The following is a 21,099-nucleotide window of genomic DNA, read 5'->3' as shown; positions in this document are numbered from 1 at the left end:
CCCCGCCCTTCATTGATTTCCAGTGAGCAGACAGCAAGTCAAACCTTTGTTTTTCACTTTATTGTACAAAAAGAGGGAAAACAAAACTTCTACAGTTGGCCTTAAGCTTAGGCAGACACCTCTAAGACACTCCCTCCCACCTCCCATGATACAAATTCAAGTTGTGGTTGTTGTTGAAACCTACAAAAACACTCCTTAAATATTAGAAAAAAAGGGGAGAGAGTGGGGGGGGTCCTCCCACTCCGACCATCCCATCCCAGTGCCAAAATGCACTCAGAGTGACCTCTTACAGCACCAACACCCCCATCCCCACAGCCCTGTTCGTACTGTAAGAATTTTCGATTTTTAAAACGGGGAAAAAAAGAAGTGCCCCATTCGAAGTAGTTTTTAAATGAAAACACATTCCACTAAAACACAACAGCACAGGGGCAAACAGGAAAATGGGGTTCTTTGCAGGGGCTCTTGGGAAGAAATAGAACCTATGAACCCCTATATCAGGGTCAGGACAAAGGAAGGGGAGTGGGAGTGGGGAGTATCCTCCCCTAATTCCCCCACCCCCAGCACCACGTCCAAGGCAAAGCAGATTGTCTGCTTTCCTTTGGGAGTGGGACCCACCTTTCCCATCCCACTCCCTGGGTGGATTCCCACTCTTCCTCCACCCCTTGGCTTTCATTCAGAGGGGGAAGGTGGAAAAGCACAAAGCCCCAACTAAATAGATCATTGACATGATTGTAAGGGGGGGGGGGGAAGCGCCAAAATTTAATCAAAAAGTAAAAATTTCAATCCACAGAGATAAGGTGGCTTGGCTTATTAAGGGTCCAAGGAATTAGGGTACCAGAAATTTTGAGATGGCCAGGAAGGGTTAGAGGGACAGCTGCAAAAGCAGCCTTTGCAGACCCCTTCCCCAGCTGGGGGTTTGGAGGGGTGGGGAAGGGAGCAGACCTGAGAAATCAAAGGGAATGGGGGTGGGGGGTTCTGGAGGATATAGGGAAAGGCAGGAGGGGGTGTATGTTAAGAGCTTCCAATACATTTCTTGAAGCCCAGTTTCTGAGCCTAAGGTGGCCAGGCAACCTCTCAGGTGAACTGGGAAGGCCTTTCCCACTAAATAAAAGGCTCTTAGGTTCACCCAGTCTGGCCCCCTCCCAACAATGCCCTGCTGGAGACCAGCGGGCTCAGAGTCGCGTGGCCCTGGCCGAGGGAAGCAGCTACAGGAAGCATTAGAGTGGTTTCAGTACCCCCCCCAACTGAATCAGTTACCCGCCCCCCCCCAACTGAATCAGAGATTAGGCAAAGCAGAGAATGTGGAGAAAGGGGCTGCCCCAGCCTGTTCCCACCAGGATTAACATCTCCCTGGCCCTCACCAACCCATTCACCAGATTCACAGACTGAGGTGGGCTCCCCCTTCTCTTACACACACGCGCGCGCGCACACACACACACACACACGCCTATGCACACATCCACAGGTGCATCCACGCTATGTACAGGCGACACACACGCGCACACTTTTCCATTCGCATCGAGACCATTTTAAAAAAGTTCCAAACCTACCCCCTAAACCCTCCCTCTCCCAGAAATGACAACAGAGACGGCAGCCGAGATCGGTAGGAAACGTCTCGTTGACAGCTCAGAGCTTAAAAAAAAAAATATATACACATATATAAAAAACACTTCTGCCCCCTCCCCCCGTGAGTGGGTCCAGGCAGCTCCTTCCTGCAGAGGGTAGGGGAGAGGGCTACGGGGCAGCGCCCGTTTTTCTCTGAGGCTCCTGCCCTCCTCCCCCCCACGTTCCCTGCCTCCAGTTCCAATGTAGGGGTCCAGTCGGCAAGCCCCTCTGGGAAGGGAGGGCTCTTCCCCAAGCTTCCACCCTCCCGTGGGTCAGGCGGCAGGCACGGAGGGCCTCACCGAACTCTCTGGGACACCCCCCCCCCACCCCACTCCCAGGTCCATTGTCCATGACGGAACCGCAAGTGCAGAAGAGGGCTGGGCCGGGCCGGTCCAGTGGTGGCTCAGTCTGATGGGTGCGCTCCCTGGAGGGCCCCCCAGGGCTGGTGTCTCTGAGGCTGCAGAGTCCTGGCCTGGACTCCTCCAGCCCCTCCCCCGCCAGATTCAAAAAAAAAACAAACAAAAAAACAAAAAGAAAAAGAAAAGAAAGTGGGGGAGGCCGGGGCCGGGGTGGGGGTGGGGTGGGGGGGTGGAGCAGGGGACAGAACATGGGGGAGAAACAAAGGTGGTCAGCTGGGGAGGGGAGCCCTGGGTGGGACCGAGCCTCAGTTGGAATCAGAGTCCGAGGAGTCCCCGGAGGAAGAGGAGCTGGAGCTGCTGCCTTCAGACTCATTGTCCTCGTCGTCGTCGTCCTCCTCGTCGTCGTCTTCGTCCTCGTCGTCCTCCTCGTTCTGGGGGGGCAAGGAACGCGGTCACCAGGTGGCCGTCCGGGCAAGGCCCCCCCCCCGGGTCTACCCCCCCGCCCCGCCCCACCCCCCCGTCTCCTCTCCCCCCCCCCCCGCCCCGCACCGCCACCTGACCTCATCTCCGTCCTCACTCTCGTCCTCGCTGCTCGACTCGGAGGAGTCCCCGCCGTCCTCAGAGGAGTCCCCGTTCTCCTCGTCCTCCTCCTCGTCCTCCTCGTCCTCGTCCTCCTCGTCCTCCTCGTCCTCCTCCTCAGACTCCTGGGAGCGGCGGGGGCACGTCAGTGGTCTCGGCCGCACCCCCCCACGCACGGAGGACGCCCCCACCCCGACCCCGTGTGGGAGGGGCTCCTCACCGACTTGGACTGCAGGGCAGTCCGGCTGGACTTGGGGTTTGGGCCTCGCAGCTTGGTCATGCTCTTACGTTTCTGGGGGGGGAAGGAGGGGGACACAGACGAAGGGAGCAGCCGTGAGTTCCACACATCGGGCCCCCCGCCCGGCCCCCCCAGACCCTCCCTTTCCCTGGCGCCGCCCTGCTCCCAGACTCACGTTGGAGATGTACTCTTTATATGCTGCCCGGTCCTGCGGAGACAGACTCTGCGGGAGACAGAAGGGGAGGTAAACGTTGCGACGCCACCCCAGCCGCAGCCGACCGAGCGCCAGGCAGCGGGCCACGCGCTTACATACCACGACCCCATCTTACCCCTGCTGCTCTCCCCGCACCTTGGGTCTCTGCAGATAGCCCCCCCAGGATCCGAGAACGCAGCTCCAATACTACTGCTGGAGACGCCCTGCACCCTTTTCTAGGCTACTACCCCCGCCCTAGGACTATTGGTTTCCGTGTGCCTCCTGTTGTTCTACCCAAGTGGAGGCTCCAGAGTTAGTCCTTCCTCAGCTCAGAGAAGCCCCCACAACCATCACCACAGCTGGGTTATCAACACTCCCACCCCGCAAACCTGGAGCCACAAATGAGGGGGTCTGTGGTTCCCCAAATCTCTGGACCCTTACACCCTGCTATCTCCCAGGGCCCCCAGTTAACCTGCCTGGATAGCTGGGGAACACAGAGGTGACTCTCCCCATGTTACAGATCTGACTGCTCAACCAGGGCGCAGAAGGGGAGCTCAAGAGGCTTAGGGCCAGACCTCCCGTCCCAGCTGGAGGTAGGAAAAGGCAGTCTGATCTGGATTATTCTACTTACTAGCTGCATGACCTTAGGTAGATTACTTAATCTCTCTGAACCTTGGTTTCTTTGATAGCAGTCGTTACCCTATAGGCCTGCTCGGACGCTGAATGAAATCATGAATGCAGACCAGCCAGACGATGCCTCCTCCTTCCAAGGATCCCCAGCCCTCTCACCTTGACCCAGAGGTCCAGGTGTACTTTGTACTGCTTCTGCTGTTCCTCTGCCAGTTTTTTGTAGTGCTCCTTCTGGCTCTGGGAGATGCGCTGCCAGCGGCTGCCTATCTCCACCATGCGCTCTTTCAGCGGCAGGTGGTTCAGCTCCCCATTGGACAGCAGCTCCTGGGAGAACTTCTGGTAACCGTTCCTACGAGGTGGGGCGGCGCAGGGAGGGTTAAGACGCCAACCCAGCAACCCTCCGGCCGTGACCCTCCCCACGGCCCGGGTGGGTTCCGGCCCTCTGACTCACATGGGAGGCTTCTTCGGTTCTCCTTGGAACTTCATCTTCTTGGACGAGTTTGCAGCAGCGGGGGGCGCCCGCATCTCACTCAGCTCTCTCTGTGGGGACACCCGGGTCACGCTCGCTCCACTCCTCCACCCGGAAGTACTTCTACCTCCTGCCCCATGCCCTCAGTGCCTTAGAAACCGAGGCAGAGCCGGGGAGCTCACACCTGGGTCAGGCGCCGCCGCTCCGAAGTGCCACCGCCCCCACCTACGGACGTGTAACTGCGGTTCTGAGGAGGCAGGCGGGACATTTGCTCAGGGTCACACAACCAAGGCTGGGGCTCCTGGCTCCACGGCCCACCCACCGAGGAAAGGGTGCTCTGACCCCTGAAGCGCCGGGAGGCGGCCCGGCCCCACCGAGCCCACCGAGCAGGGCCGCCGAGCCCACTGAGCGCCCCGAGCCCACCGAGCAGGCCCACCGGCCCCACCGGCCGGCCCCACCGAGCCCCTTCTTCCCACCTCATATCGCTTTTGGTCTTCGGCTGCCTTCTTAATCCACATCAGCTTCTCTTTCTTCTCCATGTTGTTCCAGGTCATCTCCATGGCTTTCAAGGCCTTCACCCGGTCATTCTGGAGACAAACAGGGGTGTCAGCTATGGGAGGGGTCACCTGGGGCTGGAGGCGGCCTGCGCAGGCAGGCTGTGGAACAGCCCCTCTCAGGCTCCCTGCCACCTTGAAGCGGGCCAGGTAGTCCCCGATGACGCTCTGCTGCCAGATCTCCTCAGCTCTCTTGGGTGACTCGGGCAGCTTGCCCCGTTCCTCACGGTCCCCGCCCGGCTTCCTCTCCGACTGGGCCTTCAGCGCCGCCTCCCGGGCCTTGTACTTGGCCTGCGGAGGGATGGCAGGGGCGTCAGGCTTCCGGCCGCCCCCAGAGGGCGCACGCTCCCTGTCCAGCACCGCAAGGCTCCCTCCCTGCCCCCCCCAACCCCTTGGCCAGGGCGGGGCGGCTCCGAGGCGTGGGCTGGTGCAGATGTCTCCAGCCTGGGGCTCAGCGCGCCGACCAGCTCTGCTCCCTGGGGAGCCCGGGCCCTCCGCTGACAGCTTCCCGCCTTCCGGCTCGCGGAGCTCCCAGCCTCAGCATCTGAGCCCAGGCAGACGGGCGGCTCATGCAGGCCAAGGCTGAGGAAGTGGCAGCTAGCCCCTGGGGGAGGAGCAGCCGGGACCGGGCCCTGGCAGCCCCTGTGGGCCGAGGGAGCCTGACCTTCTTCTTCTCCGACAAGTCATTCCACATGCGGGCCAGAAGCCGGGTCAGCTCGCTCTCCGAGAGCTCGGGCCGCTCCTCTTGCAGCTGCCGCCGCTTCTCCTCAGAGAAGATGAACATGGCTGACACCGGCCGTTTGGGCTTCTCAGAGCCGCCCTGTAGGTGGACAAAGAAGGTCTGGGTCCTGGGGGTGCTGGCGGGGAGCCCCACCTTCCCCCCCACCCCCAGTCAGTTGTGCCCCCTGCGCACCTTGCCCCCTTCCTGCGAGGGCTTCTTGGAGGCTGGGCTGGTGGCTTGCTTCTTGTTGATGCTTAACATCTTCTCCTCCCCGAGGACCCGCTGCTGTTCCTCCTCAGGCAGGCTCTGGTCCGGAGACAAGAGGTGGCATGGGGCTGCGCTCCTGGTTGCCAGCTTGCTCCCAGGGGGTCCAAAGGGCCTTAATCCCAAGGCCCGTGACTGCCCGATGCCCGACCTACAGGAACACTCACCTCTAGGAAACGGAGCAGTTCCACCTCATAGTCTTTCTTTTTCTGGAAAAAGAGGGGGAGTCAGGGTCAGTCTGGGGGTGGACCCGCTGGTTCTCACAGCACAATCAAGATGTCCAGAGCCTGAACAGAGCCTCCACTCCCTCTACAGGCCGTAGACACGAGGCCTGAGGCCATCCGCCTTGAGCAGCCCAGGTGCTAGACCCAGCACACCACCAAGTTTGGAGCAGGGGCCCGAGATCCGTTTGCCCAATAACCAACAGACCCTAGCTGGGGTCAGATCTCCTGCTTCAACTCCCAAGGCCAAGCGTACGCGTCTCCGGAAGGCCTCCTTAGCACAACTTACCTGGTCACACTTCTTGTGGTAGGCATCCTTCTCCTTCTGGGAAAGCAGCTTCCACTGCTGGCTGCACAGGACCATACGTTCGGTGCTGGGCACGTCCTTCATGTTGGCCATCAGCTCGGCGCAGTACAGCGAGTAGCTGTTCCTGTCAGAACCGGCAGGAAAGGAGATGTGGCCTCCCCGAGTGACCAGGGCAGCTGGCTTCCTCAACTTCAGAGCCTGGCCGAGCTCCCTAGATGCCCACTGGCCCACTCACCCCCCCACCCCCACCCCAGGGCAGCGCTCACGGAGGTGGCTTGGTGGGTCGCCCATCAAACTTGTCCTTGAGCTGGCGTTCGGCCTTCGTGAGGGTGGACTTGGTGATGCCCTCCTCACTGATGTTCAGCTCAGGGTGCTTCTGGATATAGTCACGCATAATCTCCTGCAGAGTGAGGTGGGGGGATGGAGGGCAACGGGGTGTGGGGTTAGCCGGGGCCAGGGTGGGGCGGGGAGAGCCGCTGGGGAGGGGAGGCAGGGAGCAAAAGCTGGGGGGTGGCCGTGTGTCTGCTATGTCACACGAGATATGGCGCCCTGCCCTGCCCTAGCCTGAGATCTCATGGGGGGGGGGCAGGGAAGGTAGGGGCAGAGGTGAGGGGCCCAGAAGGCCCCTCCCTCAATGGAGGGACAGGGAGTGACCGCCTCCCGCAGAGTGCGGAGGCCAGAGTCAGAGGGCAGAGGCTCTTGAAGAGCCGGATGGGGAGGAGCGCAGCGGAAGCCTAACCTCGTACTCCTTCCGCTGCTCCAGGGCCTTATGAATCCATTTCAGCCTCTTTTTGTCCGAGAGCTGAGACCACTGCTTCCCCAGGGAGTCCTTCACCTCCTTCGTAGTGGCCTGCAAACCAAAAGCCGTCAGACACACACAGGCAGCCAGGGGCAGGGAGAGGGGCGGGGGGAGGGGGGCACAGAGGCCCCCGCCCCCTCAGGCCACAGGAGGTCACATGAGTGTCCCCCACAGGCCAGGAGGGGAAAAGTGGAGAGGCGGGGGTCCCGCCTAGGTGCAAGGGGACAGGCTCACGCACGCACGCACGCACGCACGCACTCGCACGCCAGCTGGCCCAGGCCCTGTCCATGCAGCCCAGCCCTGGGGAGGGGCCTCCTCTCCTGCTCCCCTGCACCGTGCGCGGCCGACCTGGCGCGGCTCCCCCCTGGCCACCACCACGCGCCCTCCCCGTCCCCCCCCCCCGGCCGGACACTCACGTCGGGCCGCACTTTGAGGTACACCTTCTTCTCGTGGGTGTACCACAGCTGCTGGGGGGTTTTGGGCTTCTCGGGGATGTCCGACTTCTTGGCATTCTGGATTAGGTCAGGGTGATCCTCCCTAGCCAGGGCGTGGGGAGCGACAGTCAGCGGGGGCTGGGGGGGTCCTGCCAGGGAGACCCCGGCTAGCTGCCCCACCCACCGAGGCTTGCCGGCCTATCAACTGGGGCCGAGTGGGATGGTGGCTACCTGCCTGTCCCTGCCGTAGAGCATGAGCCACTAGGGTCTACACGTGACCCATCCGTCTTCCATGCCTCACAGATGGCAAGCCCGAGGCTCTGGTCAGGGTTACCCTATCCTGCCACACCCAGTGCCCTATGGCCCTCCTCTGGGCTCCATTGCCTTACCTGAACCGGGCCAGGTTTCGCTCGAACTCCTGTTTCTCTCTCTGGAAGTCCTGAATATATTTCATCTGGGGGAGGAGGGGATGGGGTCATCCACGACCCAAAGCCTGAGCTATAAAAGCCACTGAGTCTTTGCTATTTTGCCTCCCGGCGGTGACGTGGACAAACCGAGGGTGGCGTGAGCTGGCAGGGGATGGTGGCCTGCCTTCCAGTGGGCTGGGGAGACTCAACCGTAGCCCAGACTGTTGGCTTAGAACCAAACAGTGGGAGCTACTGGGGTCTCCCAGAACACACTCTACATCCTACTCCCTCCTGTTGAGAGGGAGAGTCCCAGAAGCGGGACCCGGCCTCACCCAGTCCCAGTGAGCAGTGACAGGGCTGGGACTCCCCCGGACCCTACCAACCCTACCTCCCCCAGTTTCCCCGACACCGCAAAACTCCCCACGATGAGTCAGGAGGTGGTACAGGCCTTGCCCCTATCATTCCCTCCTCCCATGTCTGTGCCAGCTGGTACTGGTCTCTGCCTCCAAGGTGGCCCACAGGGCCGGGGGGCAGGCTGAGTCCTGCTTTCAAGGCCTGAGGGGAGACGGTGTTGAAAGCACCCAGGGTGAATTCTTGCAACGTAAATGACATATAATAGACTGGTCTCCTGAATTTGGATTTTCTTCCCAATCCAGTGAGTGGTACCTCCGGTCCCCTGGCTATCCTTCACGTGCCTTCCCCATTCTGAACCCCCTCCTGTCACCTTCGTCCTGGCTCCTAGCCGGCGGGCTCCTCCAGCCCTCCCCCCCGCCCCCCACTGGCGCTCCTCTGCCTTGGCTTCTCTTCGTTCTCCTCCACCTCCTTCTGTAGGGCTGGCCTCCGCTCCCGCCATCACCCGATTACTTCCCTGTTTTGTTCCTGCCTCTCCATTCTTCACCCTTCCTTTCCCACTGGTCCCTTTCCTCTCCTCCTCGACTGACTACCACTCAACATCCAGCTCTCCTTTCTCCCTTTCCCCCCTGAGTCACAAGAGTCAGCCTTGGAAGGGTCCAGGGGCTCACAGCAACTGAGCTCAACCCCTGCCTCTCCCAGAAGAGGCACCAAGCACAGGAAGAGACAGCCTTACTTTCCCCTGTGATTCCTGCAGAAAACGGGGAACAGAGCCCAGTCCACTGCGCCCGTCTCAGTCCTCCTCACACAGAACAGGAAGTCACGCACAGGGTTCACGCACAGGGTCGGGCTTACCCTCCGCACCTCAGATAAAGACGAGGTCCAGAGAAACGAAGGAACTTACCGCAGGTCACACACAGAGCAATTGAGGGGTAGTCACGAGAACGGGCCCAAGTCTTGGGTCCCCCAGGCCAGCACCCTGTCCACTCTACCGCGTAGTGTCTTAGCCCTCCCTGGTCCTGGGACCCTCGGCCTCTGCCTCCCACACCCTGAGTGTCTGGGTGTCGTGTGTACAGTCTGCTCTGCGACCTCCCCATCAGAGGGGCCAAGGAGAACTCCACCACTTCCTACCCCGGCTGGGCCTGGGCGGCAGTGGTAGACAGGGGTTTCACCCCGCCAAGCTGGCTCCTTTTCGGGTACAGAACCAAGGGGGCATGTGAGCCTGCAGCCAGAGTGCACGAACCGGGAAGACGGAGGGCTACACACGAGGCGGCGGCCAGTGCCGCCTCCTGAGAGCTGGCTGTGTGCGGCTTGGTCTCTTCTTCCCGCAAGTGTGCCCGCTTCTCTCTCCTGCTGCCCCTCGCTGCCCCCTCTCCGTGGCTCCGCCTCGCAGCCCGGCACCCTTGCTGTCCTTCTCCGCCCCCCCCCCCAATCTCGCTCAGGGCCCGGCTGCAAACCTCAGGGAGGGTCCATTTGACCTCACCGTGTGCGACTGGCTCCAACCCTGCCTGGGAGACTGGGGTAACCTCTGCCCAAGGTCAATGATCTCTGACGGCCCGGGACAGCAGGAGGCCACAAGGGACACGGGGCATCCTCGGGCAAACGTGTGCGTGGAGGAAGGAAGCCCACTTCATGTGTGGACGTGGCAGCGAGAAGCGCTCCCGAGTCCTACTCCACTGCCACTAGTGGGGGACCCAGGACACGAGTCCCTCCTGAGCCTCAGTTCTGTGCCCACACAATCAGAATAACCCCTTCTCCAGGGGTTCCCTGTATGGGGACACTGCGTGCATCAGATGAGACCACAGTGGGAAACGTCAGACGATGAACCGCTGGGCCAGCCTGACAGAGCATGTGAGCACAGAAGCCGAGCTGTATGAGAGAACACCGTGGACTGTCTGCGGGGTAAAAGGCCGGACTGAGCACCTGCTGCAGTCCGCGTTACGCCTTCCACAGTGCCTGTACCTGACCGTGTGTGGGACTGGGAGGAGGAGATCGAATGTGGCTGCCCGAGGCCCTACACTCTGCTCTGCTGACCCACCCCCACCCCTGATGCCAAGTCCCTCTAAGCCTCCCCCCACAGTTGACCTACACTGCACCAGCTGCTCCCTGCCTTTTCCCTCCTCCCCGTTTCACCCCCCTCCCCCCACCTTCTTCTTCTCCGGCAGCTCCTTGTATTTCTTGGACAGAATCTTGGTCAGGTCCAGGTTGCTCATCTCAGGGTGGAGCTTCGCGTACTTGGCCCGCTTCTCCATGAAAAAGCGGAAATAAGGGGTCAGGGGCTTCTTTGGGAAGTCCGGGTGTTTCTGGAAGGAGGGTCAAGGACACGGTAAAAGTCAGACAGTATCCGTTCTTTGGCCCATTCCTCTCCTACATGTCATGCTCCTCTTCCTGGAAACTCACCTTGAGTTTTTTGCCTTTGTAAGGATTTTTAACATGTTCCTGAGCATCAAGGATCAATTCTGTCAATGTTCGGAACTTCCTCACCTGGAGGAAGACAGGAGGTGAGTGCAAAGGGAAGTTCAGAAAGGGAAACACCACCCCAGAGCATACCCCCCTTTTCCAACGGTCTCCTCTGTTTTCCACTAGACTGAATTTATCAAAGGGGGAAGGGCAGAGGCCAACAGCCACCACTCAGCCCCTGACACCGAGGCGCTGGCCCATGCCTCTGGCAGAGGACCAGGCAGTCCATACACACCAAAGGACAGCAACAAGGTGACCACCTGACCTCGATGTGTTGTCCATGCCAGCACCTCATTCAATCCCCAGAACAGCTCAGGCGACAGAAGCTCCAAGACGGTAAGTATTCAAGGCCACACAGCTAGAAAGTGGCAGAACTGAGAACTCTAGGCTGGCGCTGTCAACCGTGCCGCCTCCCAAATGCACAAAGGCAACCACATGAGCACCTCGCCTGGTCTCTTTCCTTCCTGTTTATAGACTTCTGTTTCCTCTCCCCCACCAGGAAGGTTGAGGCAGGGGTTCGTGTAGATGTGTCAGGAAAGGGGGGGGTTCAGTTACCTCATTAGAAATCTCCACCCATTTGAGCTTGCACATGTCTCCAGAAAAGTCTTTAAATGCTACTTTTTCCCAGTCCATATGTGACTCGGTGGTTTTGAACTTGGAGCTGTCATTGGATGGAAGGTTGTTCTTCATACATTCCAGCAAAGTCAACATGTCTTCCTGAGACCAGCGGTCTGGGGAGGGGTAAGAAAGGCAATCATACCCAGCTCATGCTTTCCCCTCATCTGTTCCCCCGTCCTTAAGTGCTCAATCCTTCTTTCCCAGAGCATCCCAAATCCCTGGTTACCTCCGATCTGAAGGCAAAGACACGACATGACCTAGTCATAAGGGAAAACTGTGACCATATGGATTAGAACAGGAATTCCAGTCCAGACGGCATCATACCTAGAAAGCCAGACTTGAAGTCAGGTCTGGCTTACTTCAAAACTATGATCATTTCTAACATGCCAGACTGCCGCAGACTACTATTTATTGTGGGGAAGAGAAAGAAATGAAGCTACAGTGATTTGGGGCCTGGTGGGCCAGCAGGGAACTTAATGGGAGAGGGGAGAGAAGCAAGGAGACAGAACACATCTAAATGTGTTGCCAAGTTTAAGCTCTAGGTGGATCCCATAGATGTGCAAGGACTGAGGATGGAGTGTGGGAAGCAGACCTGTGCAGACGTCTCTCTCCTGCACAACTGTAAACTAATATCAAAGATGTGAGTAATTTGGGGCAAGTAAGGAAAATGGAATGGAAATGGAAGAACCATACAGGACAGCTGGGAGGCAAGACAGACAGGTGGGCAAAGGCTCTCAGGGCCCTGGCTCCAGGGAGAACCCCCAGAATTCTGAGTTGTCTTCTGGGTCCAACTCCCCATGGAGGCCAAAAAAGGGGTCTGAACCAGCTATTTCCAGCCACTGAAATACAGCTCCAGTAGGCCTCTCTGGAGGGTAGCAACCCTGGAAAGTAAGCTGGGAGAACAGATATCCAGGGCTGGGAGTCAAAAGGGCTCTTCATTTGCATTTGCATCTGGTAACCTGGGTCAGAGTTTCCACAGGGTGGGTCACATGGGCCAATAATCCTCTCTCCTCTCAGTGTCCCCCAGTCATGGCCAGATGCTCAGCTTCATCCTACCCCATGCCCGCATACACACAGGATCCCTACTGGATGGGGTAGGGTCTAGTTATGGACCTCCTATAGCTTGGAGTCTCAAACCCCCAAAATATCCTCTCCCTCCACCTGCCTGACCAAAAACCTTGTCCTCTGAATAACAATAAGACACCTGAAAAGCCTTCCCAATCCCTTTCTTCTCCCCCCTTCCCCCACATTCCTCATCCTTCCTCCCATTCCAGGACACTGGGTGAGGAGAGGACACACTCTGGCCTGACTGGGAACCCCAGAAAGCAGGCTTGCACAGGCCTCCTTCTCCCTCTCTAACCAAAGAATGGAGTGTGAAAAATACAGCTTATAGCCTCAAGGCCAAATAATTTGGGTTTAGCCAAACTTGACTCATAAAACTGAAGATATCCCCCCTCATCTCAATTCAGAGAATGCAGGCGACGCTTTTCCAAGGGGAGTGGGCCCTGCAGACAGCCATGTGGGAAAAGAGGACATAAGTTAAAGAGCTCCTACCTTGGCCTTTGGGGGCGGCCATTTCCAGGTCTGTGGGGCAGTCAGCTTCTCCGTTCATTCTTTAGCCGTCCAGCCACCTCCTCCAGCCACCTCCTCGGGTCGTGCTGGCCGGGCAACCCGCGGTAAAACCACCTCACCCTTAAGGAGAAACACCAGTCCCCACTCAGGCGGGATGCGAGGTGAGGGACTTTCTATTCCTCCCTCCCCCAAAGGGGAGGGGGGCACAAGTCCACACTCTCGCGGAGGCCCTGCCAAGACCCTAGCAGACCTAATGGGTCGGTGGGTGTGGGAGTGCGCCACCCCCCCCCCCGCAGCCCGGCTCCACCGCGTGCGCCCTCCCCTGCCCACGCGAGAGACTGCTCCCAGCTCCCGCGTGCAGCTAGCGCCCGCCCTCCGCCCTCCTTCCCCCACCCCGGCCAAAAAAAAAAAAAAAAAAAAAATCTCCTCCTCCTCTGTGCGCCCGCCCCGGGGAGGCCCCAGGCTGGAGGGCGGGGGAGGAGGAAGGGCGGGTAAAGGGCGCGCGCGACCGCGGAAGCGGGCACGCGCTGCAGTCTCCTCCTCCCGCCTCCCCCCGGCCGGTTCCCCCCGCCTCCGCAACCCGGCGGGGACCCGGACGCAGCGCAGCCGCCGCCAGCCCCGGAGCGCAGCGGCCGCACCGCCCCCGGGGACCGGATCCGGATTCCCGCCGCCCCCCCTCTCGGGCTCCCGACGCCGTCCCCGCCCGCCTCGGCGGGCGAGCAGCCGGAGAGAAGCGGCCTAGCCTGCCCCCCCGCCCCCGAGCCACCCACCCCGGTCAGAGGCGCCGCCACCGCCCAGCCACCCCGACGCGCACGGAGGAGCCCGGCGCAGAGGCGCGACCGCGGCGGGAACCACCGCCTCCTCCCCCGAGCTTGCGGCCCAGCCCCGCCGGCGCCCCCGCCCCGGCCTCCGGGGAGCCGAGCCAAGGAGAGGGCGGGAGGACGGCGGCCGCGAGGCGGGGGCGCAGCGCTCACCGGCCCCGCCGCCCCCTCCGGCGGCCGGCGAGAACTGCGCCTGCCGGCTCGGAGAAGCGCGGGCTCCTGTGCCCGCGGCCGGGGCTCGGCTCGGGCCTCGCTTCCTGCCCTCCCCTCCCCCGGCTCTCAGCGTCCTCTCCAGTGCCCTGATCCTCCTCCGTCCAGTCCCCTGCCTGGAGGGCGTCCCGGGTTCCCCCCCGGTGTCTACGGCACCCGCGGTTCGCTCCCCGCCGCCTGGCCCCGACCCCGGCGCGCGTCCTCTCAGCCGCCTCGGTTACCCGGCGCAGCGCGGCCTCCGGGCTTCCCGCTCCGGCGGCTCCCTCCCCGGCTCTGAGCGGCGGCGCCCTCCCCCGCTCGGCCGGGCACAGCCGCAGCTCCCTCCCGCGGCGGCAGCGGCTCCTCCTCCGGGCGCGGCGGCGGCGCTGGGGCGGCGGCTGCTGCTGTGGCGGCGGCGGCGGCTGTGGCTGCTGCTGCCTGCTGCTCCTCGCGGCGAAAAGCACAAAGCACAGCGCCCTCCGCCTGCAGGCAGCCCGCCCGCCGCCCGCCCGCCGGCCCCGGCCTCAGCTCGCACACCCCCCGCCGCCGCCGCAGCCTCCGCCGCCGGAGCGGGGAGGAGGAGGGAGAAGGGAGGAGGAGGAGCGGGAGGGGGGGCGGGAGAAGCGGGGCAGCGAGCGCGTCCTTCCCCGTAGAGCGCACACCGACCCCCGGGGAGCGAGCGCCAGCCCGCCCGCCTCGCCGGCTCCGCTCCCTCCCACAGCCTGCCCGGGCGGGCTCCGCGGGGGGCAGCTGGGAGGAGGGGCGGGAGCTGGGGGGACCCGGGCGGCCGAGGCGGAGGGAAGGAAGGAGGGGAGGGGGGTGGTGGTGGTAGTGGTGGTGGTGGTGGTGGTGGCGGCGGCGGCGGCTGTTGCTGCTGCTGCTGCTGCTGCTGCTGCCGCCGCCGCCGCCGGGGAGGGGGGGGCCGGGGCAGGGAGACACGCAGCCGCCCGGATGGCGGCGGGGCTCGGAGCCGAGGCGGGCGGGCGGGCGCCGAGAGCGACCTCGCCAGACCCGCGGGTGAACTAGCAAGGTTGGCCGGCGCGGGAGGGAGGGCGCGAGGCGCGGCCGCAGAGAGGGTGCCCGGAGGGCCCCCCGGCGGTCGGGGAGGCTGAGGGGTGCCCGCAGCTCTGCTTCGGAGCTCTCCCCCAAGTCCTCCCAGCTGAGATTCGGGCTTCACGGCAGTCCTCACTTCGCTCCCCTCTCCCGCCTCCTGGAGCGGGCGCTCCGCGCCCACCCTCTTCCCCGGAGCGTGGCCACCGGCTTGGGACGCACGCACGCCCATCGCGGCGCCAGCCTTCGGCGCCCACCTCGCGGTCCCCTTGCTGCCGAACAGAAAACACACGAAACTTAAAAAAAAAAAAAAAAAAAAAAACGTACAAAATGCCCTCCCTGCAAATTAAAAAAAAAAAAAAAAATCCCTTTTGCTCCTTACACCCCGGAAACGGCGAGGGAGCGACGGGCTTCGGCGGAGGAGCCGCGCTGGGAGCCGGTTCAATCCAGCCCGGCATGGCTCCCCAGGCCTGTCCGGGCGCATGGAGATCGGCGCCGCCGCCACTCGCAGCAACCCCTCTCCCCCGAAATCCGCGGAGCCCGGGCTCACTTACCGAGCGTGTGAATGGGAGCGCGGGCCAGGGGCACCGAGGGGTGCGGCGGGCCGAAGAGCGGAGCCGCAGCTCCGCCGCAGCCGACGCCGGGGCAGCGAGTCGCCAGACAAAGCCCGAGATGGCGAAGCGGAGCGACGGCTAATGGCGAGCCCCACGCGCGGCGCTCCGCCCGCCCCGCTCCGCCCGCCCGCCCGCCCGCCTCGGCGCAGCGCAGCGCCGCTCCGAGCGCTCGCCCGTCAGAGCCGCCTCGGCGCCGCCGCCTCCGGGGCCACCCCGGCCTCGCCTGGCCCCTCCGCCTCCTCCGGGCCACTCAGCCTCACCCCCTTCCCTCCCACCGCGATGGGGGCTGCACGAAAATAAAAAAAAGAAAAAGAAAAAATGCTTTTCTTTCTTTTTTTTCTAGTGGGGGGGCAGGGCGGGTGTGTTGAGACTTTTGGGGTTTTTGCCCCCAGCTCGCACTCACCTGCGGAGCCGCCGGGAGGGCTGGGGGTGGGGGCGCGCGGGGCTGGAGCCGGCGAGCGCGGGTTGAAAGCTAGCCAAGCTCTGCAGCGCCCGACCCGGGCGTAGACGCCGCCGCCGCCAGTCCCCGCAGAGAAATCGTCCTCCTACCCCCGCCTCCATCGCTCTGCGTTTCTCTTCCAATCAGCCGGTCGCTTGGCGGCTCCTCCATTCTCCGGCCAAGCCCGCTGCCTAGAGCGAGCTCCACTCCTCCATCTGCTAGCCCGGCTCCTTGCTCCCCTGCCGGGGCCGGCGAAGCGACGTGGGGCCGGAGGGGGATTTGCGAGGGAACCTGCCTGCTTCCCGCTCCCATTGCTCCCTCCCCGCTGCCTTCTGCCTCCTGCTTCTCTCCTGCGTCTTTCCAACTCTCCCCTGTCGCCACTGGTGTGTGTCTGAGTGTGTGCGCGGTTTTTTTTTTTTTTTTATTGCTCTTTGCTTTTGCAACCCTGAAGCCAAAGCGAGGGGGTGGGGGATAAAGGAGGGGGGTGTTACAAAAAAAAAAAAGGCAAGAAAGAAGCTCTTAGATTTGCAACACATTGAAAAACCGGGGGAGCACCCCGCCTCGCCGGATCTCGGCTCCCCGCGAGGGCCTTCCGGGTTTTAGAGCGAGCCTCTCGTTGTTCTCAAAGCCCCTCACCTCCGCCGGGTTTAGGATCCGAGGTGTCCGAGCAAAAAGTTCTCCCCCTGGGCCGTAGCATGGGGTGTCAGGGTGGGAGTTAGGGGGATTTCTCAAGAAGCAGCAGCCATCCCCCCCTCCCCGGTTTCGGTAGTTGGGCCGGGGTTGGGATAGAGAGCCTAATCCGGGTGGGTCTGCGCGAAGGGGCTTCCGAGGCGAAGTGGGAGCCGGGAGACCGCGCTTCGTGCATGGCCCCCTCGGTCGCTGCCTCCTGTCCCCAGCCAGCTCCCCCTTTAATTTTTTTTTTCTCCCCTCTCCTTTAATCTAATTTCTTCCAACTCCACCTTTGTTGTTACCGGCGTCACGCCCGGACCAGCCAATCCCCGCCATGCAATCAGCTTGTCAAAAAGGCTCGGCCAGCCCTGGGAAAGCAGGCCGCGGGCGCTGCTCCCCCCCCCGTTTCTCCCCCCGGCGGCGGCGGCGGGGAGCCGCGAGGGGAGCCCGGCACCCGGGCCTGGCCGTCCGAGCCGCCGCGGGGCAGCCTTCGCGTAGGCCTCCCGCACCCCACCGTCCTGCGGACCGGGGGTCGAAAGGCCCGGGCGGGGACCACCATCCACCCTCCCACTGCCGAGGGCTGCGGTCGTCCGTCTCTGCCTCCCCTCCTCGGAGGAAGGGTTGTCAGGAACGCAGGCAGCCAGAAGACTGAAGAGCGCCTGCTTCCCACAGGCTCGCCTGCGGTCTGGGCCGTCGCTCCCCGGGCAGCGCCATTGCTCCGGGCGCCGGGGGCTCGCAGGCTGCCGGCCTCCCGCCCCACACTGCGTACTGCCCACAGCGCGGCCAGCTGGGTCACCAGCCCCTTTGGACTCTCCCCGGGCACACGGCCTTTTCCATCCTCACTCAACGGCCCCGCTGCTGCTGTAATTCCTCTCGTCTCCTGGGAGAAATGGGATTCCTTTCCCAGGACTTCCACAGCCCACATCTGCCACGTTTTACAAACAGGGAGGAAACCCCGGTCAAGATCTGGTGTGACCGGATTTTTGAGAGGGCTGGGCACGTGGGAGAGGCCGATTTACCTTGTTGCTAATGATGCTTGAGCTAATGGCCCCTCATTTGCGGGCCCCGTGCAATGCCCTGTTCGTAATTTTATTTCATCGTTTGGTATTATTTTTGTTAAAGACCCCCCTTCATTGTACAAGTTAAGTCTCCACAAATCCAGCTCTGCCCTTGGAACATACCCAGGGCATTTTGCGTAGGGATCAATCCATCTCAGACTGTACTTAGAGAAGGCAGGGACTGACTTTCTTATTTTGACTGGGAAAGAGCAAAGTGTTTGGAGTCAGAAGTCACAGCTCCCAGCTTCTTAGCTTCCCCACCTTTTTTTTTTTTTTAAGATTTTATTTATTTATTTGAGAGACAGAGAGCACAAGAGGGAAGAGGGTCAGAGGGAGAAGCAGACTCCGCGCTGAGCAGGGAGCCCGATGTGGGACTCGATCCCGGGACTCCAGGATCATGACCTGAGCCCAAGGCAGTCGCTTAACCAACTGAGCCAGCCACCCAGGCGCCCGGCTTCTCTACCTTTTTAAACAGTGTGTGTTTGATCAAGTCTCTTAACTTCATCTGATCCTGTTTCCTTGTCTATAGAATGAGAATAGCAATCCTGTGTTCTCTGCTTTCCTCCCAGGGGTTGGAGGGTCAACTGAGAGGATGTATAGAAACTGTAGAATGCTCCACAATGTCAGTTGCCACAATTGAGAAACTTAGATCCCAAGAAAGTTCCAAGTCTTCCACACAGAGATCTGGAGTCCAGGTGTCCTGGATCCTGGCCCTGAGCTTCTTGGCTGGGCCAAGGGGCCTTTCGGTAAAGTGCTCTGGAATAAAACAGGATGAACATGAATCATAAAAATGATTATTATTGATTTTTCATTCCTTGGGCAGCAAAAGTCATGGCTGGCGCTCTTCCCACTTGGAAACCAACTGCCTTGTTTTACATCTATTGCGTCTCTGGTGAGGTCGGGAGTCTAGGACTTGGGCTATGGGCCAGAGCATGAGGGAATCTGCCCTTGGTCCTTTTTCTTTGCCCCCTCTCCCAATTTACCCTCCCTCCGTTCCAGTTTTCTGCCGTGTACCTTGAAGCAGAGTCTCAGCATTCCACAAGCCCAGCCCAGGCTGGTGACAAGGCATAATCCTAGCTACACACTCTCCACTTGGGCCCAGCCCTTCCCTGGGTTGCCAGTATCCCAGCACCAGCTCACATCAAACCCTGAAGTGTGCCTGGAATGCATTAACCAAAGTGTGGTGCTTGAATTCCTAGTGAACGCGGAGCAATTTATTTATTTATTTATTTATTTATTTATTTATTTATTTATTTGAGGGTATACAGATGAATATGATTTTCAGTTATGTATTTTCACGTGTATTGGAAATGTTCTGTTTTTTAATGTTTATTCAAGATGATGACATAGACTTCTTCCTTTTTTTCCTGAGCTGCTGTCCCTTATTTCTTTTTTACTTTTCTCTTAAAGATTTTATTTATTTGAGAGAGGCGGAGACAGCACTTGTGCACTAGCAGGGGGGAGGGGCAGAGGGGGAGGGAGAAGCAGACTCCCCACTGAGCAGGGAGCCTGATGCGGGGCTTGATCCCAGGACCTCAGGACCCTGAGATCATGATTTGAGCCAAAGGCAGATGCTTAACCAACTGAGCCACCCAGGCGCCCCTATTTTTTCTTTTTTTATAGATAAAAAATAAGAAATAATAAATTTTTCCTTTTTTTACAGATAATAAAGTGCCCACGTTATAAGTTTACTGTTTGATTTTTGTACATGTATACATAGCATATCATTATATATATATATAATGTAATGGCCACCCAGATCAAGGTATGGAATGTTTCTAGCATCTAGCAAACTTACTCAAAGTCAGTATTCCCCTCCAAATGTCACCAGTATTCTGAGCTCCATTGCCATAGAGAGAGAAATTTAGCCTGTTTCTGGAGTTCATATATGTGGAATCGTACGTATGTAATCCCTTTACACCTAGCCTCTTTCATTCAATGTTATGTCAGAGATTAATTTGTGATATTGCATGTAGCTGTGGTTCCTTAATTTTCATCGCTATGTAGTATTCCATTGTATGAATATGTCACACTTTATCCTTTCTAGTTTCCATGGTCATTTGGGATGTATCCAGTGTTTTATTATTAAGAATAAAGCTGCTTCAAACATTCTTGTGCATATCTTTTGGTGGATGTATGTATTCATTCCTCCTGGGTATATTTCTAGGAGTGGAATTCCTGTATCATAGAATATAAATATATTGGACATTAATAATATTGCCAAATGGTGTTGTCAATATTTTTGGATTTTAGCCCTTCTAATAGATGTGTAGTGATAGCTCATTATTTTAATTTGCAATTCCTTAATGGCATATGATGTCAAATATCTTCATATGCTTAGTTGCTCTCTGCAGATCTCTTTTGGTGAGATGTCTGTTCAGACCTTTTGCCCATTTTTCTTTTTTTTTCTTTTTTTTAACCTTTTGCCCATTTTTCGATCAGGTTGTGCATGTTCTTATTGTTGACTTTTAAGACTTCTTTGTGTATTTTCAATAATAATCTGTTATCAGATATATCTTTTGCAAGTATTTTCTCCCAGTCTGTGGCTTGTCTTCTCATTCTCTTGACATTGTCTTTTGTAGAGCAGAACTTTTTTTTTTAAATAAAATGCAGTTTATCAATTATGTCTTTCATGCCTTTGGTATTGTATCTAAAAAATGATTACCACTTCCAAGGTCATCTAGGTTTTCTCTTATGTTATCTTCTGGAGTTTTATACTTTTGTGATTTACATTTAGAGCTATGATCCACTTTGAGTTAATTTTTTGGTGACAGATATCAGGTCTAATTAGATTAATTTTTTTTTTTTGCATGTGGATGTCCAGCACCATTTGTTGAAAAGACTATCTTTCCTCCAATGTATTGCTTTTGCTCCTTTGTCAGACAGTTGACTATATTTATGTGGCTCTATTTCTGGGCTCTCTATTATGTTTCATTGATCTGTTTGTCTATTCTTTTGCCAATACCACACTGTCTTGATTACTGTAGCTTTATAGTATGTCTTGAAGTCGAGTAGTATCAGCTTTCCAGTTTTGTTCTTCTCCTTCAATATTGTATTGGCTATTCTAGGTCTTTTTCCTCTCCATATAAACCTTAGAACCAGTTTGTCAATAACCACAGAATAACTTGATGGGATTTTGATTGGGATTGCTTTGAATTTATAGATCAAAATGGCAAGAATGACATCTTAACTATATTGAGCTCTCTGGGGTGCCTGGGTGGCTCAGTGAGTTAAATGTCTGACTTTAGCTCAGGTCGTGATCTCAGGGTCCTGGGATTGGGACTTGTGTTGGGCTCCTCGCTCAGTGGGGAGTCTGCTTGTCTCTCCCTCTCCTTCTGCCCCTTCCCCCATTCATGCTCTGTCTCTCTGCTTCTCTCTCAAATACATACATACCTACATACATACATAAAATCTTTTTAAAAAACCCAAAACAATATTGAGCTTTCCTATCCATGAACATGGAAATCTCTCCATTTAG

At 58.6% G+C, this 21,099-nt stretch overlaps 1 protein-coding gene across 4 annotated transcripts; it reads right to left on the bottom strand.

Annotated features, from left to right (window-relative positions):
* Positions 1 to 2,181: 2,181 nt before the first annotated feature.
* On the bottom strand, positions 2,182 to 15,547 carry UBTF (upstream binding transcription factor). Of its 4 annotated transcripts, none has more exons than XM_028092742.2 (21): positions 15,396 to 15,547; positions 12,764 to 12,901; positions 11,147 to 11,322; positions 10,532 to 10,615; positions 10,279 to 10,434; positions 7,763 to 7,827; positions 7,356 to 7,476; positions 6,880 to 6,990; positions 6,407 to 6,540; positions 6,123 to 6,264; positions 5,780 to 5,821; positions 5,541 to 5,654; positions 5,292 to 5,447; positions 4,763 to 4,918; positions 4,550 to 4,660; positions 4,056 to 4,144; positions 3,764 to 3,953; positions 2,957 to 3,004; positions 2,764 to 2,835; positions 2,525 to 2,668; positions 2,182 to 2,395 (listed from the first exon to the last, which is right to left on the bottom strand). In XM_028092742.2, the coding sequence occupies exons 2-21, from the start codon at positions 12,819 to 12,821 to the stop codon at positions 2,270 to 2,272; spliced, it is 2,295 nt and encodes a 764-aa protein (XP_027948543.1). In that variant the 5' UTR covers positions 12,822 to 12,901; positions 15,396 to 15,547; the 3' UTR covers positions 2,182 to 2,269. The 4 variants fall into 4 exon arrangements, with proteins under 4 accessions (XP_027948543.1, XP_027948544.1, XP_027948542.1 ...); XM_028092743.2 differs by lacking the exon at positions 15,396 to 15,547 and adding an exon at positions 14,034 to 14,138; XM_028092741.2 differs by lacking the exon at positions 15,396 to 15,547 and having other exon boundaries at positions 12,764 to 13,076.
* Between the last annotated feature and the right edge of the window lie 5,552 nt (positions 15,548 to 21,099).

The sequence above is a fragment of the Eumetopias jubatus genome, unplaced genomic scaffold (genome assembly GCF_037043125.1).
Source record: "Eumetopias jubatus isolate StellerSeaLion01/CBP00866 unplaced genomic scaffold, mEumJub1_p1.0 scaffold_10, whole genome shotgun sequence".
Lineage (NCBI taxonomy): Eukaryota > Metazoa > Chordata > Mammalia > Carnivora > Otariidae > Eumetopias > Eumetopias jubatus.
This window is presented reverse-complemented; position numbering and strand designations above follow the sequence as displayed.